The sequence below is a fragment of the Cyrtonyx montezumae genome, unplaced genomic scaffold, assembly GCF_038088225.1.
Source record: "Cyrtonyx montezumae isolate F1298 unplaced genomic scaffold, pur_monq_1.0 scaffold_3, whole genome shotgun sequence".
In the NCBI taxonomy this organism is placed as follows: Eukaryota; Metazoa; Chordata; class Aves; order Galliformes; family Odontophoridae; genus Cyrtonyx; species Cyrtonyx montezumae.
The window spans coordinates 52505057-52532901 of record NW_027072034.1 but is presented as its reverse complement, the minus strand read 5'-3'; the positions used below and the strand labels follow the sequence as shown (position 1 = coordinate 52532901).

Genomic DNA, 27845 nt, shown 5'->3' with positions numbered 1-27845 from the left:
TCAAAATGTAGGCTTTTGTAGCTGTGGTGAGTAATCTGTCAGCAGGGAAACCATGACAGCCTAGAGGAGGAAGAAAGAAAAAAAAATGCAATCACACTGGAAACAGATATTCCATAAAAATAAATAAGGGAAAAAATATTTTCTAGCTCTGAAGTTTTGTGTTGAGAATTATTGGCCTGACAAAAATCGCACACTTAGATTTATTTGCTAGAATTTCTGATGAGGAATCAGGAAAGAGCTGAAAATCACTTAGGATGTTCTGTATTGTAGCTGATAGGTTTTCTCAGTGCAGACAAAATATAATAATGGACAGCCAAGCAGAAATTCAGACAAAGCACATTCAGAGCAAAAGCAGAGGCCTTTTTGTTGTGCTATATTGTATCCTCAGCTATGCCTAGGAAATGCTGTAGGCACCCAAAAAACATGTGGGTTTGCTTGCATATGCCAGAAGGATTTCCATTAGCATCAGAGACAGTCATACCTGAGTAAGAACTTGGAAATTTATCCCAGTTTAGCTATACTTTCTGCACTAAAACATGAAAAATGCTCCCTGAAGTTAACAGTGTGTCACCTCATTCTGCTTTCTCCTTAGTATTCAATATAATTTCCAACAAACTTTTTGTATGGCCATGAAATGAGAAATGGGAACATCAGGTAAATAAAACAGTGATGAAGCAGCTTTGTTGTCGTTCTCATTCCTGCATGCACCACAAGCTGCTGTGCTGGCTCAGTTTTGACAGTGTATTACCTGGTTCACACTGTTATGATTTCACAGCCATGTCTGACTATAAATCATTCTTTTGGCCCAGAACTGAATTTACAGGGGCCCTCCAGGGTTTTTCGTGTCCCATCAGCACTGCTCAGTGTGACAGGTAGACCCAGGCACACAGTGGGGATGGAACACAGCTGGGCAGCCCCCACTACCAGCCATTTCATAGCTACACTCAGCCTGATTTGGAATTACAGCTGAGTAAATAATTCCTTTTTCAGTTTGCTAGGTGAGCTGAAATGGGTAGAAAATAATAGAAACAAAGCCCATGCATTTTCTTTGGTTTATTTTAGCTTGATAAAATACACGTGAGTGACGTGGTTTAGTGGCACTGAAGGATGTGGTCAGTGGGCATGGTTTGATGGGCTGCTGGTTGGACTGGGTGATCTTAGAGGTCTTTTCCAACCTTAGTGACTCAATGATTCTGTAATTCTGATACTTTTTTTTATCCAAACAAAATGTGTAGCTTGAACCCAAAGCAAAAGTGTTGTGTTTTTTGTTTGTTTGTTTGTTTGTTTAGTGTTTCTGGGTAATTAAATATTGTAGAATTAAAAAAGAAAAGATCACTTTTCATAATTTTAAGGCTAAAAATCATGCACAGATATTAAGAAAAAATTGTTGATAATTTTAACTGTGTCCAAACTCTGAGGTTTTGGTATTTATGGTACTCAACTGCCTATTCACTTGGAGCACATCTAGAGTTCATAGAACCGTAGAATCATAGAATGGATGGGGTTGAAAAGGAGTTCAAAGACCATCTAGTTCCAACCCCCCTGCCATGGGCAGGGTCCCCAACCACTAGAGCAGGCTGCCCAGAGCCACATCCAGCTGATCCAGCTGTGTATCCAGAGCTCAGCTGAGAGCTATGATCATGCCATTTCTGTTTTGGTTGGCTTTTTTTCATCCCAAAGTTTGCACTAGCTTTTGTCAACATGATGGCTCTAAAGCCAACAATAAATAACAGGCTACTGAGATCTGGAAGTGGTTTTCTGATATTCTAGGAATGCTGTGAAAAAAGTTATGGCTTATGTTAAATGTCAAGCGTACCCTCATGCTTCCCATGGATCACAGTGTCACTCACACCATAACTTTTCAGGGTCCTTCAGAGCTTTGCTCTTGCAGTGCTTTATCAGGGAAAGATCCCATTGGTTTAAGTGGCAGTTTTGCTTGAGAGAATGCTGCAGAATCTCTAGCACCATCTGCTCTAGGTGTTGAGGAAACTGTTGTTTGTATGACCAGTCCCTGGGACTTCAGCATTTAACATGCTTTAAAATGTAGGAGCTAAGTTCTTCGTTAGCGTGAACCCAACAATTCAAATACAAAATTAATAATAAAATGCTGTTTATACTGTAGTTTTCCCTTAGTGATAAAAACTGGATCAAACAACTGCAGATTATTATCAAAATGGGTCATATTTGTGTCCAGAAGTATTTGTGCTACAAATGTATGTTGCCTACAATCATAACTGTGATGTAATGTGGTGAGCATTTAAAACTTATGTATTGAGGGACCATACTGAGCGCAAGTTTGTAGTGTAAGGGAAAACAAAAGCTGATCCCAACCTCTAAATAATAGTACCTTCCTTTTTTTTTTTTTTTTTTTTACCATAGTTGTCCATTTTCTGTTTTCTGCCTCCTGGAAAACCAATGATCTTGGAGAATAAAATACTTCATCATCAACTTCTTCAGGTTTCCTTGGTAAACAATGTAAAAACGCCCAGTTGGAAGCAGCAGATTTCACAGTCTGTAGATCAAGAATAATAAAACATTTAAAGAAATGTGCTAGTATATTAATGAAATCTTTAAATGGTAAAAGGGTTAACAAATTTTATATTAGCTTCTTCTCTAGTGACTTAGATGATGAACTCAGAATTCTGCTGACTTCAAAAGACTTGCTCCTCTGTGAATAAGAGGGGAATATCCCCGTTTAAGTCAGTAAGAGCTCAATGCTGACTTCACAAAAGCAAAACACCAAACCCTAGTGACAGAGTGGATCAATAATGTGCAATTTATATTCGAGTGCCATACAATAATGTAATACTATGGATAATTTCAACGAGAACACATAAAGCTATGATTTAAAAGGCTATGATTTTTCTTCTTTTGATATTGTTCCTCATAACACAGTGATCTAATATCAATGAACAATGAAGTTTTAAGCCAGTTCAGAGACATACTCATTAACAGTATTTTATGGACTTATGTTAAAATACAGTCAATTAAACCAGTAATTCTATCAGCAAGGAAAATGTCCTTTTTATCTTGGACGATTTATGACTTTACATCTCTGTTTTTGCTCTGGTAAGCATTTCAATGAGATAATTTTTAAACATATATCTTTGGTGCTTTAATACATTGGTAGATATACACAAAATTGCCCCAAACGCTGCCCAGGCAATGGACTTTAGGACAAAATCTGTGAGTTGATCATTCTAAGGAAAACAGAGAGTCTTTTCTAGTGCCAAACAGGAAAGAGGGATTAGCTCTGGAGTTTGATCTCATTGAGAAGCTCTGAGAGAGGCTAAGACACATGACATGTACAAGTTAACTTTGTTATTTTTGTGAGTTTTCAAACTGAAGTAGTATTTGCATGTGGCTTTTCTGCAGGTCCCTTCAAAGAAATATCAAACCCAAGTTTTGCTAACGTTGATTCTCACAAACCTATAGAAGGATGAAACAAAAATGAAATCTGAATTTTTACCTGCATCGTAATCTGATAACCTTGGAATGCCTTTAGTCTTCTTTTCTTCTCCTCTTCTTGTCCCATGCTTACCCATGTATCTGTAACTAAGACGTTGGCACCGTTTGCAGCTTCCAAAGGATCTGTGGTGAGAAGCAACTTGGTACTGTACTAATGTGAATAGAATAAAGAAGATCAGAAAATCATGAAACTTAAATGATGGCAAAAACTATTGAAACTACCATACCAGGCTGCTTATTAGGCTCATACCTCTTTGGAGTACTGCTCAGTTATTTTTGTTATTCTGAGGTCTGGTTCAAAGCCCTGCCAAAAGAGGTGGTAGATAACACCATGAAACATGTATAAGATCCCTCCTGACCATTAACACTGGTTAGGAATACACTGATAGAAACATTTTCTGTAGGAAGACACATAACTTTCAGCACTGTACAGCTTAAGGAAATTAATTTGACTTCGTTGCAAGTTTATTTTCAAGATAAATTGGTTGACATGGTTCTAAAATTGTAAGGAAAGTGTACTTCAACAATTATAGAATGAAATGCCTATACATTGTTTAATTTTTTGTTCCAAACTGATCTTTTTATATTGCGTTTTAATGCAGCAAAAAGCTGTACCATCATTCTGAACGAACTGAGATGCAAGACTCCCATCAATTAGAAATGACTCTCACATTTGTGGCAGGAAGGGGATTTTGGTGCCTTTGTAACATTTTCTCAAATTGAATGTTCATCCTCTGCAACTTAAGAGTGCAGTCAAGAATTCCCCTCAGCCTCTCTGAAGTTGGAGTCAGAATTACTCCTGTTTTGCATCAGAAGAACTGAATCATGATCCTGAACCTTGGTTCTGCAAGCTGACACTTGAGATACAAGCACTGCTAGCTGAGGCCCTTGGGAAGCATTGAGCTGGCTGAAATGGGAAACACAAAGTTTGCCCTCCTTTCTCCATGCACACAGCTTTTGTACCTTGGGAGTTGCAATGTGCAGATGCATTCCCAGCTTTGCAGCACTTGTCATGATGGAGTGGAGGACATTGTTTCCATCCCCGATCCAGGCGATGGTGAGCCCATTCAGACCACCATAGTGCTCCTGCCAAAAGAATCACACATTCCTGGTGTTATGTTCTAGGAAAACAGAGCAAGGTGATGCCATGGGGAGGAGTGGTTGGTCAGATTGGTTTGGCGCTAAGACTGTTTGCTTTCTAATGCTAGCTGCTGTTAATATAGGACCATAGGTTTAATTGCACTTGCTATACTCACAAGGTGGTCGGTGAGGGAATGCTCCCCACGTCTTAGATGAAGTGCTGCAGCTTTCTCTGATGAAGAGCATGTTGACATGTATGCTGTATGATGAGGCCCAGACTGGGAGGCACAGCAGTAAATTCAGCACTGAAGTGGTACAGCCACGGCTCAGTGCTCATCAGTATCAGTGAATATTAGAAATTCAGGGGTTTGCTTGCAGCTGTACAGCCAAGGAACACAGTGATTTTTAGTGTGGATTACCCTCGCCTGAAACAGCACTACAGTGTCAACTGTAGCTTTGTCTAATTGCACTCACAGTCTGTACACGTGTAGCTACTCTGGCCCTCAGTCACCCATGGATAAGGCCTAAAGAGGAACAAGAGTTAACAGCAGCTCACATTTCCAGACTAGGACAATTCAAAGGTTTTCCGTAAAGTTTGTTCTGAGTATGTACGTTTACATGTAGTTAAATTAACACCTGAAAAAAATGTAAAGATGCAACCAAATTGTGAAGATGTAACCAAATACTTCTATATGCCTGCTCTATACTATTCCACCTCAACTTGAAAGACTGAAGGCACAATGGAAAGCCTTTTATTCTTAGTTCAAATGTAGGCCATGATACCATTGCCTTGTATGAGCTGGAAGCCAGACAGTGTTTCAGCACTTTGTGTGACATGGCTCAGTGCTTGTCAGTTGAGATAAGCATCCACACTGCAGAGCTGTACTGACAGGCTACCTTGCAGACTGGCTCAGAAAAGACACCAAATGGCTGAACAAGAAAAGGACTGGAACTGCACTCCCCTCTCCTGGCAGCAGCTTCTCCTAATCAAATAGCTGTGAAGTTGTTCCAGAACAAACTTCCTGTCAATTCTGCCAGTGGACACAATCTTGAGTCAAAAATAGTAGCATGTGAAATACGCAATGACATTAAATTTAGTTGAGATCTATGTCTGAGTCCAGTGCTGCCTGCAGTTTAACAGCTAAAACCACTGTATGGTAAAACAATAGTTGTTTTTTTGTTTGGTTGGTTTTTGTTTCTATTTGCAGGTTCTTAGACAGCAATAGCCTTATGTGCAGGGTTGTGATGCAAGGGCATTTATAGGAGAGTGAAGCAAGACCTTGTGGACGTGTAAGCTGTGATAGCGTAACAGCTCTGCAAGTCTTTATGGATCTTTCAAACTCCTTCCACATGTCCTCACAGTGATGCCCCTAGGAGAAGGCCAAACTACGGCATTTGTGTAAGGAGTTGTTTCCAGCTAGGGGTTTGCAATAGCTGAGACACAAACCCACAGCCAAGAGCAAATGAGTTCTTTTGATCTCACTATTTAAAAATAGACATCACAGCCTGTAATGCTCAAAGCACTGACTAGTGAGTCACAAATATATGGCTATGTTAAATAACCTCCACCTTATTACCAGCTGCTACCCTGAATTAAAAGAAGCACAATGCATATTAAATACTTCTCTCTGTTTTCCCAAACTACTCGCTGTTATGGATGAAATATGAAGAACTGAAGACATCAGTGTACCAACCCTCAAAGTCTGTACTGCAAACTGCAAATCTACAACTGCAGTGACTGCTACACAGAGTGAGCTAATTGTAATGAAGATGTTTAGCTAATGGAGAAAGTCACAGCCTAGGCAGAATCAAGCTGTGTGTGTGCTAGTGGAGCCTGTTTTACATCCTGTGTTAAGCTCTATGCTGCCTCTGTGCACTGCTGCAGCAATTCCAGCTTCTTCATTTAAAGTCAGCTCACTGTGACCGTGACTGTGGTGCTTATCCTCAGAGCACGCATCCTGTATTATATACATCCCCAGCTACCGAGAATGAGGGGAAGATGAAATAACTATATTGCCTTAAACCAGGAAGCTTTAAGGCAATACAAAAACTGCTGCACACTGTTCGTTTTTCTGTTTTATAGTATAGGCTTGTTCAACCGCATGGAGGAAATCCTGATAAAAGAGTTTTGCCGTGACCGTAATGATCCAGGTTAAGCCATAATCTAGACAATACACTCAGATCACCTGACCCTCTGAAGGTACTTTTCCCCTTGCATTGTTCCCCATGTTTTCCAAACCGTGTTATATTGATACAGGCATTTTACCTGCTTGGGTGTTCCACAGTTTCTCTTCGTGTCTGGGACCTGACTTTGGACTTCCAGTAAAGCCACACAGAAATATTTAGAAATTATAGAGCTCTTCTCCCTTATGAATGCCTCTTTGGCAAGCTGCTGACTGTTGATGCAGTGAAACAAAACTTGGCTTTGTTAATCTCAAGAAAAATCCCTGCTAAATAATTAATGCCCATTTTACAGTCGATTTTCTCACTCTCACGCTTCTTCTGCTATGTTTCATTCTGCTCTTATCCATAGTTGCTGTATATCAGTGTATCAAACCATGGGGTAAAAATAAGCATGCTCAATGATTGAACACTGTTGTATATTTAGAGAAGACTAGTTTAATTAATGAGAAACTTGCATGTCTGACTCTACCTGGAATTGCTTCCAGCTGGGTTGAAACTGGCAATATTTTAATTTCTCTCTGAAACACTTGGCTTCAACAGTCATAACAACCCTCAATTAAAAGAAGCTTTTGAATGATGAATCAATAATCTGTCCAAATTTTAAATGGAAAGCTTGTCAAAGCTTTAGCCCTTTGGGAGACATGTACGATCCATTGAATGAAAAATGGGGCCAGATCTACTGGCCCTCAAGCTAAAGGCAGATGATGTGCCAGTTATCTTATGTATTCCTATCTTGGTGTTCGGCACAGCAAGCTCTAGAGGGTCAGCCTGGGTCTTAGTTGAGATTCCTAATTGTTAGAATAATGACGATGACGAAATGATGAACTCGAAAACTCCAGTAATTAGAGCTCTTTTGGTTACAGTTTGAGGAAAGGCTGAGAATATCCATCATCTTTCTTCCAACTGGGCAGTGCTGCTATTTGTGACAGTATTTAAAAAGGAACCATTGATGTATTTATTATGTTAAACATTTCTCCATGCCAACCATTTCTTTCTGAAAAAGAAATTTCCCTTTAGACTAGTGACATAAAAGCTAGTGGCATATGGATCCACTCTAATTACCAGTCTGGCCGTCCTGCAGTTAGCTACAAGTTAACTGATTTGGCCAGCGGCATTAATACCAATTGAATCAATGTCAATATGTGGTGTGTCCCCAGAATACAAACTGTGTGATGCCGCATGCCAGCCAAGCTTCGTAGAACAGAAACTGTGAGTCACAGGTTCTGCCCAGGAGGTGGAGTGGCAGCAGGCGGGCTCAGGAAGCAGCTGGTGCACCCTTTCATCGCAGTCACACACATAAAATGGCTCTCCAGGTGCACAGAAACAGCACACCAACTCGTAGTCTTTGAAAACCACATCCCCATGCTCTTCCAGTCAGGAGAGTCACAAAACGTTTACAACCATTTCTAATGGGCTGTAACTCAAGAGCAAACTCAGCACAACCGAAATTTTTTGAAAGAAAGTAATGGGTATGGTGAGGAAAACACACCTAGGATGCTAGGAGGCATATGGCAAAATTAATGGGGTTTAGGAAGTAGAAGGATAAAAATGTGCTAAACATGAAAAGGGCCAGCATGCATATAGAGCTCTAGTAGGAAATACAGAGGGATAATAAAGAGAATAAAAAAATTACATCTGGGGAAGGTACTGACAGCAGAGAGGGGCCAGATCCAGGCAGAAAAGTATTTACAAAGATAAGGAAGAGGTTTTTGAGAGAAATAAACTGCATAAATTCTGCAGTTGCATGTAAATATAGGGCTATCCATCTGTGTCACTATTGCATTTTGCATGTATGCATAAATCAAACAAATTGCCTTCATAATGCAGAAAAGCAGTCCAAATGTTATATGTGAACTTTTAACTGATGTAAAGAATCAGCAACACTGTTCAGCATCCCCATATTAATCTTCTTGCTGGTAATGCTCAGATAGCATCTTTTTACCCTGTAGAGAATCACATGAGATGTTTGATGGCGTATGTAACAACCAGACCCCGTGACTCCCACTTCTTCAAGCATTAATACTACTTCTGTGAACTGGTAACATTCATTATATGGCTGAAATGTTGTTTTACTGCATGCAGCTGGCTGTAAAACCAGTCTACATCTCAGTGTACTGTGCAGAAACGAGCAAGGTTGGCATGCAGAGCCAGCACCTGTGGTGTGATGCTGAGAGGGCCTGCCTCCCTTCTCCTCTCCTTCCTGGGTAACAAAGTGAGGGTGGAAAGCGGGTCCTAAGCCAGCATAGCAGCATGCCCTCAGCTAAGTGGAGCTGCCATCCTGCTCCTCTCTAGAGATCTCCTGCCATGGGATAAAGAGATGGAGAATCACAGTGGAGAAAGAGATCCATCCCTGGAGGGTAATTGAGAAGCTCAGCAGTCTCTTTTCATTGACTAGAGATGGAGTACTTGGGTGCCACAATCAGTGGCATGGAGCTATGTAGGTTTATACAAGGTTCAACTAGGTTTATAGGCAGATATCAATAGTTATGTAGATTATGAGTCATGATTACGAGTGAAATCTGCTATTCATAATTGTGAAAATGCTAACAACCAAGGTGTAAATGCTAACAAGCAAGGTGTAAATGCTAGTGACCAAGATAAGATAGAAACCTCCCAAAACATAGCCATAATGAACACCTGGTTTATAGCCGCGCACAGCGTTTAAATAAAAAGGAAGATGTTTGCTGTTTGATGATGAATTTCTCATTATGGTTTACCGCCATACATAATTTGAAGAGCTCATTGAAGTTGACTCAATATGATCTCCAACACGTACCATATCCTGAGGGATGCAAAGCATTTAAGTCTCAATTTCACTTTTTTTTCCTGGTCTATTCATTTTTAGTATCGAAAATTGTAAGACAAACATGAATCGAAGTAACAGAAAGTAATTTTCTCTAAAACTAATGAATGTTTTGGTATTTAAAGTTTAAGACATGAATAACTTGCTATTTCTCTCATGAAATTTTTTCCACATACCGAATGTCCCATAGCAGAGCTGAGAAACACAGCTGAATGAGTCATGAAATTATCCCAACTGTCAACTGTCCTTTTTTTCAAGCATTGTGATTTTTATTTGTTCAGAAATTAAATAAGGTTGGAAGATTTCATTAAAATTATTAACCAGCCCCACAGTGCACTAATCTTTTTTAAAAAGCTAGTTCCTTGATTGATTAAAAACAGCATAGCCCTTCCATTCACAGATAAACATCTGTCATTCTGTGTGTAAAATGCTATCTATATGTAAAACGCTATTGTCAAACCAATATTTTGTTAGATTGGACCTACAAGATATGATCTTTATTATCTCTTCTTTGATGTGAGCAAAGTTTAAATAGGTTTAAAAGCCCAAGTATTAGGGATTTGCACTTGTAGCTTTAACTGGCTTTTAGAAGAACATTCATGTAAGCAATTTCCTAGTATATGGATAACGATTCCTCTTAAGCTTTTCACAGTTTACGGCAGAATCAAGTGTGAACCACTGACTTATTTTAGAGCCAGTGACAAAATGCCCATTGGCATCGGTTGAGCCAGTATCTCACCTTTATCTTAATATGTAATCCTCCCTGCAAATTTTATGAATTGCAGCCGAATTCCAACGAAGTACTTAATTTATGCTTAACTTCAGTCCCACTACAGCTGATAGAGCTAAGTAATTGTTTTAAATTAGACAGGTTCATAATTATATTCCTGGGTAAAGATCTCCTTAAATAACAAGTGTGATGTAATTACCACTTAAAAAAATGTAGCACTAAATAGTTTTGAACCTGTTTTTTCCAGTGTTATTAAGCGGGGATTATATCAGTACCTGAAGAGTTAGGTAATCAGCCAAAATCTGGAGAGGGTGGTATAAATCAGACAATCCATTGATTACTGGGATCGTGGCTTCTTTCGTCATTAGGTCCAGATCATTATGCTTATAAACTCGAGCCAAGATTGCATTTGTCATGCTGGACAGCACCCTGGGGGATGGCAGAAAATAACCAGGTCAAACATAATAAATACATCCCCACTGCACTCTTCAGTATGCAGCACATAAATATTAATGAAAAGTGGTAATGAATCAAAAATGTTCAGCTGTCTGAATAATTTATGATGCCTGCATAACACACTTAAATGCAGATAATTAACAAGCTGCTAAAAAAGTAAGCAGTTTTACTTATTAAGAAACTATAGCAAGTAAATGAAGGCTCCTGCTGTTTCTTCTTAGCTTTTGATTGTAGCTACAGATATAACCTCAATAAATGTTAAGGTAAATGAACTAAGATAAGAGATTGTGCAACACTATAATATTTGAAGAGTTTGATCACTTCGGATAAGATTTCCTGTGTCTTTTACCAAAGAAAAACATATTCTGAGAATGTCTCTGTATGGTAGTTTGACCTTTATGAGGATTAGGACTATAGATTTCTCTTAGATTACCAACATTACTTACTAATCTTAATGAAGATAGAAACAGAAAGCTGACAGTGCCAGCCTGTTCTTCTTCCTGTCTACACAGCTAGAGATTAACACATGCTCTCAGTGTTACTGAGTTCGAAATTCAGTGTACGGATAGGGGTGTGCAGGAGTCACTGTGCCACTCTGGCTTTAGCCTCATTTGCCAAAGTGTGACAGACTCAGAAATTAGCATGGTGGATTACCATAGCATACTTAGTGAGCCCTGAATTCTTTAGATAAATTAAACATGGATAGGGGCTCTGCATTTCTCTGCATTTCTGTTTTAATCAGGCCCTGAAGCATGACTTTGAAGTAGCATTTTGTGTGCTTTAATGTTATCTCTAATAGGACGTTAAAACAAAACAAGGAAGAAACTGGAGAGTGTGAAAAAAAAAACTTTACAGTATCACTTTCTGACTAGCCAGAAAGGATCCTGATATCTCCTCTTGTGGAAATATGGCTGTTAATGGCATGGGCTTTATACACACAAATTTCCTGATGGAATAAATCAGTAACAGTTTTTTTCTACTGACATCAGACACGCCTCATGCAAGCAACCCCCTTTATAAACATTACAAGATTCCCTGCAGAGCTCTCTCTGAAGACTGCTGATAGCAGCCACGAGTGAAAAGAAGAAGCCAAACAAAGTATTTACTGAAGATAAGCTATTAGAATTATTGTTTGTGCAACTCTTTCTCTTCTTAGCTCATGACTTCTGTCATTTTTGTTTGTTTGACTGTTCTAGCTTGAAGCGTGTGACTGTGGAAAACCTGTTCTAAACTAGCCACCAGAGGTGGGATGCATGGCCCATGTTGTTACCATTTAATAGGTGGCTAACTAAACGAGATATATGTAGTCCTGCATCAGACGAGGAAAACAGGCAATTACATTAGAATTATCTTAGACATTTTTAGGATACTAGGTCGGCTGACTCCTATCTCACATGACAGATAAAGAATTTCATGATGTCCAGCTAGTGAACACAGATAAAATCAATCCTTCTTACTCTAATATCTACTAGAATTATTGGACTCTTACCAGCAAGATCTCAGACAGTTTTTCTGCCAGCATTTCTAGACGTCATACCTTATAGAAGGAAGTCTGAGTGGAAAGTGAGCTAATACTTTGCAAAATCAGAACCAAATTCACCTCAGCCAAAAGTCTAACCCTCATCTGAGGACATGAAATCTCTTGCAAATGAGCAGATTTAAAGGAAACCATGTAAGTCTGGGAATGTATAGGAAAAAATAGATATGGTTAGAAAAGAGTCTTGAGGAAAGATGAAGCTTTGGAAGGTGATGGTGATACTTATCAGGTGACTTTGGATCTGATGGATACATCAAGGTTCCTGTATTATTACTAGCTACAAGTTTTTGGTGTTTTCTTTTCTTTCTTTTTGTAAGATCATGAGCCCATAAATCTAAATTTCAAAAACCTGGAGCTTGGAAATATATGAGTATGTTGGAATGCATGATATTAATCTTTTCAAAATAAGTTTTATTTCTACCAAGAAAACCTGTAAAGTTTTGCTTAATATACTTTAAGGATTTCCAAAACTAAGGCAATGAAGTCTCTTAATATGGCTATCTTTGGTTGTTTTGTTTTTTTTTTTCAATACTGCGCTGTGATTTTAGGGCATTTGCATTCATTTGAGGTAGAATATTCCTATCCAGAGTCTGGAGTATTCTATGTAATTTTTGAAAGTATGTATTAATTCAAAAGGTTTAATTGTCTGAAAAGACTATTTCATTGTGATTGATCGTAGTAAAGAGGCATATTCCCATAGATTCAGATGTCCATCTCCTAATTATGCTCATGGACTTGTCAAATCATCCTAGCAGCTCTTCAGTACTGAACCTTATGGCCACTGAGCTATCATGGTGCACAGTGGAATTTCTCAGTGGAACTTCTTCATAGTGGAAAATACAGACACAATACTTACAGGTATTTCATTTCACCTAGGATATCAGGCACACTAAACAGCACTGAAGAGATCCTTAATGGGAGGTAATTGCTGCTGTGTCACTGTAAATGTAAATGTCTTGTGAACCAGGGAAGAGATGTGTTATGACTGAGTAATAAGTCAATAAAATATGTTCACAGGAAAAACGTTTTCAACTCTTACCTGCAGTAATTGTAATAAAAACTGAGAATTTTTATAAACCTGTGAGAGTCGCTTTGAAATCTCAATTTTTAAGTACTTCTAAGGCTTCCAGAAGTCTAGACACAAAACCACAATTTAAAATACTCTCTGGGTTTACTACAAGCATTCTTCTATCATTCTCACCTTAACTGAATGAGGTATGTCATCCTTCATTCACATGAAATGCCAAGGAATTAATAACAAGTTGTTCTTTTGGGTAAACTACTCAGTCTTGATTATGCAAAGTCAACAATAATTCTTGTAATGAAAGCAGGAATGAAGCAGAGCACATGAGGCTCTGTAATGACTTAGGAAAGCCTTGACTCCCCTGCAGTAGTCAAGTGATGTGACTCAGCAGTGGAGCAAAATTCCCGGGTCAGGGTCTTAAAAGAATAGGAAGCTGTGCCAGAGAATTTGGGGTGATGGCTTGCATGGAAAGTTCGTATTGTGAGAATCTTCTCCTTAGAATGAAAACTGCTCTGGAATGGCTTGTGCTTCTTGTCTTTCTTTTTCCTTTTTGTGTGTGCAAGCAAAGATCATTCAAGATATTGCAAACCGAAGACTTAATGGCCTTTTATTATCTTATTTGGGAAGAAGATCCTTTTGTTCTTCTTCAGAACAGGGCTGTTTGCTGTAGGGTTAGTGTCTGAATAGAAGAAAGCCTTCAGACAACAGTGCTGCACGTCTGATGGAATGGTGTTTGAGAAAGTTGCAGGAGAGCTCTGCATAAGGCCCTGATCACATCCTTCCCCTTCCTGAAGGTTTGGTTGATGGTGCCCAAGGTCCAAGAGCTAAGGGCTGCCTCTCATTGCTCTGATGTTAGAGGGGACAGGCTGACAGACAGCACGGCCAGGATCTTGCTCACCATGCAGGCTCTGCCTCTTCTGTCCCAGCCTCCCATCTCCCTGTTACTGCACTCTATCAACATCCTATCTTACCTTTCTCTGGCAAGAGGCTCCTGCGTTGCATGACCCAGGGAAAAAGGAAGAAAAGAGAAAAAATTGGAGAACAATACTTACCTACATCACTTTCTTGGAAATGCCTTTAACTTGTTTTCCATTTGTCTTTAATAGTAAGCATTATATACATTTGACTGCAGAAATCCTACAGCTGCCCTACCAATGGAGTTGTAGCAGGAATGCTTGCACTCCAAAGCTTTTGAATAAGACACTTTGATGAAGTTGTAGCTATTCTGCTTAAACTGGGGCAATATGTCATGATGTATGAATAATTTCTTTTGAAGGGATATATTTCAGTTCCCTGGCTGTCTATGAGCTCTGCTGAACTAGCAAGGTGGACACAGTGGATTCAGACTCTTTGTTTAATTGTGAGCCTTTTGTAGGCTTGTGAGTATCCATGATTTTTCAGTCATTTTTAAACATACAGTTGCTGAAACAAGGCAATGGGACATAGTTCCTCTGAAACATCTAAACGCTACAGTTGCAACTTATTTTGGTATTGGCAGTATAACTTCGCTAATAGGAAGTCTGCATTTTTAAGCCCTAAGAGACTGAAATTTTGACTTTCTACTATCAATACCATACGTCCTCCACTTCAGCAGTTAAAAGTGGGAAAGGGAAACTTAAAATGTTCAGATTTCTTACATTTTCTTTGTGTTTCGTCAGATAGAGAAGAGCAACTCACTCATTAGTCTCTCCCGGTAAGGACTGTGAGAAGTGTAATATACAGCAGTGGCAGTGGAACCTCAGCTGCCTGACTGCATATTTTGACTTGAGCCTGACAAATCTGACACTGCATATCTTTCACCAGAGCAAAAAGGACCTTTCATACACAACCAACCTTTCAAAAGCTAAGCCTGAGAGACTCAGGCTGCAGAAAGAATTCCTTAGGAAGCAGCATACTACTGTGTCTGGATGTCTTTAATACACAGAAATACTTAAAGCAAAGGCACCCAGGTTTATAAAAATCCTCTGGTTTTTTTTTTACAATTACTGCAGGTAACAGTTATAAGCATTTTTCCTGTGAACATATTTTATTGACTTATTACTTGGCCATAATACATCTCTTCCCTGGTTCACAAGATGTTTACATTTACAGTGACACAGCAGCAGTTACCTCCCATTAAGGATCTCTTCAGTCCTGTTTAGTGTGCCTGATATCCTAGGTGAAATGAAATACCTGTAAGTATTGTGTCTGTATTTTCCACTATGGAGAAGTTCCATTGAGAAATTCCACTGTGCACCATGATAGTTCAGTGGCCATAAGGTTCAGTACTGAAGAGCTGCTAGGATGATTTGACAAGTCCATGAGCATAATTAGGAGATGGACATCTGAATCTATGAGAATATGCCTCTTTACTACTGTGAAATATATCAAGGGCACCTGCAAAGAATAATCTCATAAAGGTTATACCTACTTTGAGGAAAGTTCTTACAAGCTGTGATGATGATGGTAGGCTGCTGGATACTCATTCTAACATAACAAAAAGGATCTAGTCATGTTTGAAGATACATGCCATTATCAATGCCATTATCGATGGAGTTATTCTACTGAGATTTGTCTGTTTGTGTGACTGTCACTCGCACTGTCACTCCATAAGCAAAATTTGATAAAAATATTTGTTGCTGAGAGGTGTTTCAGAGAACTGGAATGGACAGAATGATTGTGTACAGAGCTATAGATTCTGTGAGCTGACTTGTAAGTATTTAAGTAATTTGGAGTGCCTTCCAAATATTTTCCATACGGAAAATATTAGCTTTTGAGAATCTTCAAGACAGATTTCAGACTGATCAACTATTTTCTTAAGCATCTACCAAATACATAGCAATCAGTTAAGTAATATCTTACCAACCTTGCTGTATCTGGGAGACTTTCATTAGTGCCCAGGTGAATGTCTTGTGTTGTAAGAAAGGAAGGATGTCCTCCAAGGAGAGCAAATCCTGCAAGGAGGACAAATAAAAAGGAAATTAAACACCAGCCCCTCATACTTACAACCAAAACTCAAAATAATTTTCATTCAATAAAACTCAGCAGGGCATCAAAATGTTTCAAATGCTTAAAGTCTGACACCACAGGATGCAAATAAATAGGACAAAAGCATCCAAATACGATGCTTTGCTGAAATACTTAGGCGTGAATTGTGATCTATGTTAACAGGAACAGCTGTTCAAGCTGCAAGACTGCATATTGTTGAAAGCATCACCATGGCTCCCTGCTAAGTTAGGTAACCCATTTAGCATGCTGAATTTCTACAGCATTTACAGTAATGGACAGTAGCATCATAGAACTATGAAGGACCATTGGAGTAATTATATCTAATTCCACATCCTTGCAAAGAAGCATCAAAGATATTCATTCAGATAGAAGACCCCAAGTTTCCACACACATCATAACAACCTTAATCACAGAATGACAGAATTGTAGGGGTTGGAAGGGACCTCCAGAGATCATGGAGTCCAACCCCCTGCCAAAGCAGCTCCCTAGCCCAGGTTGCACAGGTAGGCGTCCAGGCGGGTCTGGAACGTCTCCAGAGAAGGAGACTCCACCACCTCTCTGTGCAGCTGTGCCACTGCTCCGTCACTGCAATGTGGACTTCTGATGCACATTTGTGCAGAACTTCCTGTGCAACAGTTTGCGGTCATTTCCCCTCATCCTATCACCACACACTGCTGAGAAGAGTCCAGCTTCATCCTTTTTCCTCCCACTCCTTGGATATTTATAGATGTGGATCAGATCCCCTCTGAGCCTTCTTTTCTCAAGGCTGAACAGACCCAGGTTGCTCAGCCTTTCCTTACAAGAGAGCTGCTCCAGGCCCTTTATCTTGTAGCCCTCTGCTGGACTCTCTTGAGGAGATCCCTGTCTTTTTTGTACCGGGAAGCCCAGAACTGGACACAGTACTCCAGATGAGGTCTTGCTAGCTCAGAGTAGAGAGGGAGGATCACCTCCCTCGACCTGATGGCCACGCTTTTTTTAATGCACCCTAGGATGACATTGGCCTTCTTGGCCACCAGAGCACACTGCTGGCTCATGGCCAGCCTGTTATCCACAAGGACACCCAGGTCCCTCTTCTCAGAGTTCTTCTCCAGCAGGTCAATCCCCAACGTGTACCCGTGCAAGACTCTACACTTGCTCTTGTTAAATCCTTGCTGAATGGCAGCACAGCCTTCCAATGTGTCAGCCATTCCTCCCAGCTTTGTATCATCGGCAAACTTGCTGAGAGTGAACTCTATCCCCTCATCAAGGTCACTGATGAAGATGTTGAACAGGACTGGACCCAGCACTGACTCCTGATGAGCAGTGCTAAGTACAGACCTCCAACTGGACTCTGTGCCACCGAACACAACTCTCTGAGCTTAAGCTTGGTCACAATTTGACTGTGTGTATTTAAAAATGCAGTGTGTCAGAGAAAGATGGAAAGATCTCAGGCACTGTCAGTATCCCTTCACCCTGCAATAGCAAGGAAATTATAAGGTGAGTCAACACACTGAATGGATTAGGTCTGAAAAATGAAATAAATACATTCCTGAACAGGAAACAAGGAAAGGATCTGAGCACCATTTAAGAATATAAAACACTTGGGGGAACTTAAAAGTTGTCTGGGGCATATTTTGGACAGATAAACTTCACAATAAAGACAAATGTCATGTTCCTTCCTGACCTATTTCTACTGTACCTCCACAAGAAACCTATTGCAAAGCAACCAGCTGACACAAACAGGGATGGAAAGATCTTTTTTTTCACTATGATTGAGTCTCCCTGCCCTAGCCTGGTTAAGCTAAAAGCATCCTTCCACTAAAACTGTGTAAAGTCCATCGTGCCCACATATCAGGAGGATGAGCCATGAGGGGATTGTTTTATGAACTTCCACAAATGGTTTAGCACAGGATCCTACACCTGGGAAACTATAAAGCAGAGGATTTGAACTGGGATGTAGGTAGCCCTGTAAGGCATTTACTGCGCACTCGGGGATGTGGTGCTAACAAATTTCCTGCTGCTATGAGGAAAAAAAAAAAAAAAAAGAAAAAAAAAAAAAGTTAAATGCTGCTTGGGCAGGCTGCAGCCGTTAGATGGCACTGCAGACATCGCGAGGAGTTCAGCTTCAACACACATGCTGTTAAAGGCACGACAAAGATTAAAAGGTTGATCCCGCAGCTACCCTTCAAAAAATGAGCAAACAAGGAACACTGGATCCTTTCATAGCTAACACCAAGCAGTGAAGCTCCGGCTGCAGGTGTGGGCCCCGAGCACAGAGCAGCCCTTATTGCATTCCATCCTGCGCGGGCGCCAGGGTTGAGGTGAAGTGCTTCACTTCGGATCAGTTCAGCCAGTTTTTAAAATGAAGCAGATAAAAAATAATACGGGCAATTCATTGCCTTTTGACTGCCTCAATTTTCCTAAAAGTAGGATTAAAAAATAATGGTGGTCCAAACCCCACCTGAAGGGCAATTCTCTGCTTTATCCAGCCAATGTATATTCATTCCAGTGAGTGAGCCTGCTCTTACTTTCCCTTTGCCATCATTAGAGATTGTTCCAAGTCAGAAAGATATTGGATTCAGACTCAGCAAACTTCTAAGGCGGAAGCATCACTTATTCTAATATTACTATTTAAAAAACCCACAATCAATATGCTGGTTGAATAACCCTTCTTTCCTGGTTATTCAGAAACCTTTTTGTACTACGACAGGAAAAATATTTAGGTTTCCCTAGATATTTTCGCCTCCTCTATGCGGCTTTGCCGCAAGCACTGTATGGATGTGAATGTATGTGCAAACTGGTACCTAGACATTACAGCCAATATCATTTTAAAGTCAAGATTTCAAGGATGAATAGTAACATTTCCCACCAGACTTTGTATGCTCTTTCTTTTCAAAGTTCTATGTGATTATGTTAGTGTTTTATATCCTAAAGTTCCACTCAAGACAGCAGCTCTTCACCTCAGGCTTCTAAATATGGACTCTTCTATAGATGTTTAACACTCTGGACAGACTCCCATGGACACATTCTTTTCTTCTGTAAGTGATGCCCAGGCAGAAAAAGTGGAATCTGGCCATTTATTCAGAGTTGTGAAATGTCACGCAGTCTAATTGTAGCTACCACTTTGAGTCTGTGCACATAGCAAAGTCCTAATGTGTTGGGTTTCTGCTCATGAACTGGCCATCTGTGCAGGGCCTGGGAATGTACTTCCATCCAGAACTTTCCATCTGGAAATATAGGAGCATTGTGCTCTTGTGCTCTAGCTTTGTGTACAGTTACAGAGGGAGAATCTGTTTTAGATTCTTTCATCCAGATTATCAGTATAAAAATAATAGCTGGTGATATTTCGAAGATATGCAGGCAAATTAGCACATGCTGGAGTGCAGCATTAAATTGGAGGATGTAATCCTCTTTGTTGTCACAATCTGGCCGTACCCAAAGCCACATGCCAAGTGTCCATATCAATCCTGCTATCTTTAGCAAACTGTACTGGACATTCATACTGAAGAGTCAGAATAGGTTACTGTCTCATTACTACAGTTTTCACTCCCGTTAGTTTTGTTTTATTTTTAAAGGGACAGTTTTATGCCTCATGCTGAGGCACATTATTTACCCTGTTTACACAAACTCTTTTTTAGGACATGAGTTTTGATGGTTGTACAGACCTGAGTTAAATCACTACTCCATTCTGCCCCTGGTATGTTGGGTAAGCAGGCCAAAGTGAATCCTCTAGTTTGCACACTGTATACACAATTATGGGGCTGCCTTGCCATCACCAGGAGACATGCATACATACCCATCTTCTCAAACTCAAAGAAAGGACCTTGCTTCATATTTCAGTATGTCTGGATTTGGATCTTTTACTTTCCTCACTGCTTGTCATGATGTGTAATGTATAAAGTGTCTTTCTATTTAGACTGGTAACAAAGAACACTTATAGTCAGCAAATACAAGAGCATTCCTGAAGCAAAAACTTAAAATCCCATAAATATTTTTAAAGCTACCCCTCTAAGGTGAGAGTTAGCTAAAAGAGTGTTCTTGCCCCTCTGCAATATAGCCAAGCTAAATAGCACTAGTCATTCCAAGAAAAATAAAATGTTGTATATTCCCGCTATGTGATATCATACCCACTACATCAGAACATGTGAAGTAATGCAGTTATTTCTGTGGCAGTAGCCTTCAGGCATGGATTTCCTCTTCCCCTCATCCCTGTGGTAAGAAGAGTGAGCTGGGAGTAATTCTGCTGAAGCCAGTGGCAGTGAACCTCTATAAACCAGTCAGAATTTTCTGTATTTTGGTACACCAGGAAAGCAGATACACAGAGCTTTTCTACCTGCATTGTTCCATTTTCATTTCTGCGTGGTTACATATTGTCTGCATTCAGCATTTGTGTAATCACGTGGTTTATTTTTTATTTCTTCATTTACCTGTATAATAGCACAGATTTCACGTTTCCCAATACAGTAGCCAGCGACAGCAATAAATCTAATGGGTATCACAAAACTGGATTTACTTTACCAATACCCTATGGAAGTTATTTGCATTAAACTTATAAGACCAGTATTATTCCTAGAAATGTCAAAATAATATAGATTTCAGAAATATACATTAGCACAAGATCCTATTTGTTCAACAGGGTAAAGGGGCAACAGACTATACCACAGAGACCTATACATTATTCAGAAGCAATGCTATGAGAATAAAACTGCATAGAGACATAATGTGTTGGAAGAACCACAAACATCAGCTGTTCCCTTACAATGCATTACTAATTCACATATATTTGTTTTTCAAGAATGAAGTTTTCCATAGGCTTAGGGACAGAGGGACTTCAGAAGATATTTCCACAGTGTTCATATGTGGCAGCAATCTCCTAGACACTGCACAGAGCTGACATTGTAACCAGTGCTTTCCAAGTCTCCTTTAAACTGAAATACATTTATTTTTATCTAATTGTTCCTGAGAGATGCAAAGTTTATTCACATCAATCTGATCACCAGAGCCATGTCCCACAGATGACCTTTTTCAAGGTCTTTAAGGTACAACTCTTGGGAAGTGCTATTTGAGATGACTCCTATATTCTATAAGCAAACACTCCAATCTGCTTCAATGTACACTTACCCTGGACATTAGAAAATTGGCATGAAATTAGCTTATTCAGCTAAAAGGAACATGTGTGACCCCACATTTGTTTTGAGTTATAAATTCCAAGGGAGAATTTGTGTATATTAAAAAGCAGCTGAAATATATAGAGTTTTCACAGACATAAAAAGCTTGAGTCTGCCTTTGAAACAAGCCTGAGGCTTAGAGGACTTAAGACCAAATAACTGAAGGTGTGAAGTTAATGCACAGGAGTTAAGCTGCATTGAAATCCTTTGTGGACACTCTTAGTAAGAAACAGATCGGTTTTATTTCATTGAAGAATAATCCCTCTTGGATGAATTCATGTATGCTAGCTCCCATCCTTAATTTTATTCATTTGAACTTTACTGTGCTTCCCTATTCTGTAAGTCTTCAAAACCAACGACTAAGTGTGCTTCCCTCTGAACACAGATGCAAGAAGGATAAACAGATTCAGTGAATTCACTGCCCATGTTCAGATATGGCAGGCAACTGGAAACTGGCCTGAAAACTCCAACAATGAGAGGTGGGTTGCCTTAACAAAGAAAGAATGCAAGTTAGAAACACGTTTGTTAACTTCATCTGGAGAAAAAGGAAAAAAAAGAAGTCTACATAAAGACCAGGATCTGCAGACTGTGTCAAAGGATGTGAAGGCAAATTCAGAAATGCTTGCAAATGACCTGAGTCTTCCTTCCTTTTTTTTTTTTCCTTTACCTTTTGCCTTACATCTTGTAGAAAAAGATGAATATTCAACAAGTTTTCTGTCACTTAACCAGGGAGAAGTTTCTCCTTCCCTGATGAGTAAAAATGTACCCATAAGACAGTCACCAATTCATAGTTATTCCTGTTTTTTTTTTTGGTAATGCAAACATATGAATAATTTATTTCAGTGGTCTCACTGACTTCAGAGCAACTACCATGTAATTAAATATATGCACGTGTTACAGTGTTTGCAAGACTATATCCTAAAAGAATAGTGTTCCACATCTGATCTCATTAGGCTAGTACCCTGGAGTTTCCAACAAGTTACCTTCCTGTGTAGGTAACAATGTTAAATTTATTTTTTACCTAACTTACATCGAGGCATTACTATGATTCACATACTCTGAAATGTGATAATGGTAATGCATAATACATTAGAACAGCATTTCTTAGAGCTTGCAGATTAAATTAGTGATGCTTACTAAAATACAAGTTTGGAGATGTGTATCATAGTGGGAACTTATATCAGAAACACTTTGGCCTGTTACTTTTCTTCTGACCTAACATATTGGAATGATCCCATGATATTTCAAAGGCCAAAGGGATGTTCTTGTGATATTAATATGCAAGGCAAAACACAATTAGCTGCCATTCTTTTCCTATTTTTGCTTTAAAACTTTAGACATCTCTTGAGTAAAAAATGCTAAATAGAAAATTACAGTGTTTTTAAGTGCATACTCACAATACACAATTTCAACTAAAATGTGACTGTGCCATTCCTCTGATTTACCTGTTTCTGCAGATAATCTTGTTCTTGTGCTTCTCTTCTCAAAAATCATGGCCAAGGATTTTCCTTGCATCAAAGGCAAATACTGGAAAACAGGAATTGAAGGCATTTCAATTTTACAGTTTTACATTACATGATTTCCAGAGTGAAATACTCTTTTCACATATTAATTCAGTATTAGAAAAGTTACACTTGTTTGTTTCAATTTTTTCAAGGAGAACTAGGAATGAAAAAAGTTAAAGAATTAATTCTAGTGACATAAAAACCACTGTATTTTGGCAGCCAGTTTGAACTAGCATTAAGGAGAACTTTGATACTAATCTTATTGCCGTGCAGAACAATGTGATTTCTATTTCCTACATTTAGTGGTGCATATACACCATGTGTAAATGGATGGGGTTGGCCAATAACAGGGAGGTAGCAGTGCAAAGCTGTTTAACTTTTTCATGTCTGAAGTCCTCTGTAATATTTAAAGAGCATCTCTGAACATTTTACAGGAAGGTGCTTTCTTTTGTAATAGAGTATAATAGAATCATAGAATCACTAAGGTTGGAAAAGATCTTTAAGATCATCCAGTCCAGCAGGCCACCTATCACCAAAATTTCCAACTAAACCATGGCCACAATACATGGCATACATGATTTAAGAGTTACAGTGATTATATTTATTTATTACATCTATTCTTTATTTTTAGTTGAACTTCTGATTCCCAGAAACTTTCAGAACAATATTTACTTTAACGTCTGTGTTACTTCAGTATCAGTTAAAGAATTTTACCTCTCCTTTGTCCTTTATCCTTTGTTTCAAATCTGAGGCCACCCATAGCAAATACTTCAGTTCATCTGCTGTGTAGTTCTGTAGAGTAAGGAAGTCACGACCTTTCAGAGAAACATTCATTTGACTTGGTGGCCCACGGCTGTGTCAAAAGAGAAAAAAAAAAGTATTTGGCATCTGACATGAAATTGCACTCATGCAAAAGCCAATAAGCAAGCAGCTGAAGTCTCTCCTGCTCCTCTCATTTGACCCAGCTGGATCAATGTGATGGACTGCATTAACTGGTTTCGATAACTTTCACTGTCATGCTGGCACAACATGCCATAGAGCAGTACATTGATCACAGTAGAATTGATTTTATTGTAAGCTTTATGATGAGTGTATGGCTTGACTGTGCACTGCCCGATCAAATAAAGCCCAATGCATAGCCACACAGGGCTTGGTGAAATTGCATTCAAGTAGACTATAAACTGCCCTTTGAGGTACAGAACATGAAGTGCTTTGTGGATGGGTAGGACACAGGCCACATTCCACTCTCATGTACAAAAGTGATGGCATTTGCATACACGTCTCTTGGTTACTCAAAGGTCTGGGAAAGAGGATAACCAGATTATAAAAACACAATGTTGCCATGTGCTCCGGCCCCTCTCTCACACCAGAGACATTCAGAATATGTGCAGTGTATTTATTCAAAGAGCACACAGCGCCTCCAACTAGATTTATGACTCTAAAACCACATGACATGGGACGTTGATAATCACCCACAGTATAATTTCCACTACTTCAGATGAGGTGCATTAATAAAATAGTTGAGTACAAGCTCGTGTTTCCATAGGCTTAAGATAACTGATAAAGTGACAGATTAGCCCCTTCTTTTGCACTGTACCAACAGCTGTCTGTAGTACAGACAGCAATGCATTCTTGCTAAAGTTTTGAATGGGTACAAGCTTACCAATTTTTTCAAAGGCAGCATTTTTAAAATGATCTGATGGAATGGAGTACAGAGCAATGCAGACAGCTGTTTCTGCAGCCACTGGTTCTGTATTTCCAAGTAGGTGCCTCTTAAGCTCTTAAGCTGAAGCCAAGCTTGATTACACCACCTGTCCATTGTCATCTCCCACTAACTTCTGCACAAGAAGATAGTGAAGCACTAAAACTGGCTACCTTGAGAGGATCTGCAATTATCATCCTTGGAGATTTTCAAGGCCTGGCTAAGCAAACTATAGCTGACCTGAACTGCTCATGTCAGGCAACACTGGACTATGGGTCCCTTTCTGATCTCTGTGTTCCCATCATGATTCTGTTTTACTTCTATGACCTTTGGAAATATGTTCCCTTCCCTTGTCCACATCCCCAGAAATAGAGGCAGAAGTAGACAAGTAAATTCCAGAGAAGAGGCATGAGATAATACACAGAAGTTAAAATGTAACAGGCAGAAATGCAAAGTCAAGTAGTTGGAGTATTTCATTCTGAGCAGGGAAAGAAATTTCTTTGGATTACCAGCATATAGATTCATAGATATTAGGTTATCTTGTAGTACCAACCACAGTGTAATTAACTTGTAATATTCATAAGTCAGTGGTGATTGATAGCTTATGCCATTGTTATGAGATAGTGCAAAAAAACCCTAAGAATTATATAACGACATCATATGGAAAGCTTAGTAAATTTGATTATTTTATTTGAAAACTAGGTTTACTGCAGTTGTTTTCTATACTTGCTTTTCTATCATTGCTACCAACCAGAGAAAATTCCCACCAACTGCCAGCAATGAAAATCCTTAAATCTACAAAGAAATTATCACTCAGGCTTCAGGAATTCTGTAAGACAGACACAGACAAATTGAAGAACTGTGAAACATTTATTTTTTTATTTAATCTGTGGCAATGTAGAAATGATGAATAAAAATGCCACTGCATATTAGGCTTTCTGAGTACATTAAATTCCCATATATTGCTTTCTAACAGTAATCATGAACAGAACAGAACAGAACAGAACAGAACAGAACAGAACAGAACAGAATAGAATAGAATAGAATAGAATAGAATAGAATAGAATAGAATAGAATAGAATAGAATAGAATAGAATAGAATAGAATCATTTGACTTGGAAGGGACCATTAAAGATCATCTATCCAACCTCCTTGCAATGAACAGGAACACCTACAGCTACATCAGGTTGCTCAGAGCCTGCTGTTTCCATCCTGAATATAAATCCCTTCCTTCTCCCAGCCAGTAACCTTGTCAAAGGAGTAGAATAAATCTGAGTGAAACGCTATCAAATCTTTTAAGTAGTCTCAGAAAGACTAAAAATAGAAAGGCAGAGTTCACCTACTATTTGTTACATAATGCTGTTGATTCTACTCTTATTGACACCAACATGAAAATATAAGTTGATGGAGAATTGGAGAATTAGGTTTCAAGACTTTAACTTAATTTCATTCTTGACATTTGACAAGCATTAGAGGTGTCTTTCAGAAACGTTGTCATGTAAGTACTTATCTCAAGCCACAGGGGATAGGTAAGTTGATGCCCTTGAAAAATCAAAAATCAGGTTACACAGACAAGTCTCCTTGGTTAATTCTGAATGTTATATCACATAATGCTTTTCCTGCATGACTCAAGTTTAAGTAGAAATAATAATTAATAATAATAATAATAAATGAAACAAAACAATCAATGAAAACACACTAAAATCGAGATTCACCTTGTAGCTTCAAGGAAAGAATTCCCTCCACCAGTCATCAAAGCTGTTTAAATATATAAGGATTTTCCATACTTTATTCAGATATTTATCAACTACAATACCTGAACTTGAGAAGAAACATTTATTCTTGATGTTGCAGCTAAATTCCATGGAAAGAAGTGACAAGATTTCACAAACATTAAAAAGAAAATTTCAGTCTCAGCAGTTGCTGCCTCAGAAGGAAAAAGGGCACTCAAAATGATAGCAGAAACCTTTATCCGAAACAGTCACTTCTTCACAAAATTAAAGTGCTTTTGTCTCCAGTTTTCTGATTAAATGTCACTAAATGCCAGACAAAACTCAGGATAAGCTTACCAAAAATGTCGTGGCAGATGCTTGCTGTTCTGTGTTAATTTTGTAATATGGTAAAAGTTCTTCAAATTAAAAAGCATCTTCTTCCTACACTACTTTTCTCTCAGTCCTGTAGACAGAGTTTACGGAAATGAAGTTGTATGGAACAGAGAATGAGTCATGCTGCTGTGCAAACAAGTGGAGTGCAAAGAACAGACAGTTTTCTATTTGATTTTACCAGTCTGGGATGAGCTTGCTTGGGGCTGAAACAGAATCTTTCTTTGGTCAAATTCTATAGATAACAACTTTTAACAGGGTCCATTACACAACTCTTAGCTTGTGCTCTTCTGTGTGAGACCATCATATTATAACTGTGTCAATATCATCTTGCAGCAATTTCCTGTTTGTGAAATATTTGTCCTAGGAGAAAAAGGTGAAAGAATTTTCAGCACAGCAAGAGCAGAGCAGCTTGGTGCTGGGGGCCAGGACCATGAGAGACCCCTGGAAGTTGGTCAGAGCAGGGTCTGGCAGGCAAGGCCCACTCCAGTGGTCTTTATTCATCTGCAACCAGGCATTCCTCCATCTTTGGTCTCCATCAGAAACTGGTGGCCATCTTGGAGTTAACTGTACTCACTACTCGTGAGGCTGCACAAGTAGTCTTGTGGAGCTTGTCCAGAAAATGGCAGCAAAGCTGCAAAGGGTCTGGAGTACTGGATCTTATGCGAGGCTGCTGGGGGAGCTGGGATTATTCAGTCTGGAGAAGAGGAGGATCAGAGTAGACCTTATTGTACTCCACAACCACCTGAAAAGAGGATGTGGCAAGATGGGGGTGGGCCTCTTCTCCTAGGTAACAACGACAGGAGAAGAGTGAATAGCTTCACACTGTGCCAGGGAAGGTTCTAGTTGGATATTAGGAACGATTTCTTCTCCATAAGGGTGGTGAGGCAGTGGCACAGGCTGCCCAGGGAGGTGGTGGAGTCTCTGTTCATGAAGGTGTTCAAGAACTGTGTGGATGTGGCACTGAGGGGCATGGCATGGTGGGGATCAGCTGATGGCTGGACTAGGTGATCTTAGCAGTCTTTTCCAGCCTTAATGATTCTCTGGTTCTGTGACTGCGGTGGCCAGTGTCAATACTGCAACATGCACAGCTTCATCTTTGCTGACAATCAAAGGCTG

The 27845-nt window shown here is 39.3% G+C and overlaps 1 protein-coding gene across 2 annotated transcripts; it reads right to left on the bottom strand.

Annotated features, from left to right (window-relative positions):
- Positions 1 to 26770, bottom strand: OTC (ornithine transcarbamylase). 2 transcript variants are annotated; one of them, XM_065741567.1, is made up of 10 exons: positions 26691 to 26770; positions 23637 to 23772; positions 22863 to 22944; positions 16128 to 16215; positions 10541 to 10694; positions 4432 to 4554; positions 3719 to 3772; positions 3470 to 3619; positions 2375 to 2512; positions 1 to 60 (listed from the first exon to the last, which is right to left on the bottom strand). In XM_065741567.1, exons 1-10 carry the CDS (start codon positions 26768 to 26770, stop codon positions 1 to 3), a joined length of 1065 nt encoding a protein of 354 aa, XP_065597639.1. The 2 variants fall into 2 exon arrangements, with proteins under 2 accessions (XP_065597639.1, XP_065597637.1); XM_065741565.1 differs by having other exon boundaries at positions 23637 to 23775; positions 26694 to 26770.
- Positions 26771 to 27845: the final 1075 nt, after the last annotated feature.

What these genes read in the sequence shown, in the direction of transcription:
- OTC (XM_065741567.1), bottom strand. Translation starts at nt 26,770, where the DNA reads ATGCTTTTTAATTTGAAGAACTTTTACCATATTACAAAATTAACACAG. An exon ending in CTGCCACGACATTTTTGGTA is followed by an intron (nt 23,773 to 26,690) that starts AGCTTATCCTGA and finishes TTGACACAGCCG; the next exon opens with TGGGCCACCAAGTCAAATGA. An exon ending in CTGAGCAGTACTCCAAAGAG is followed by an intron (nt 3,620 to 3,718) that starts GTATGAGCCTAA and finishes TATTCACATTAG; the next exon opens with TACAGTACCAAGTTGCTTCT.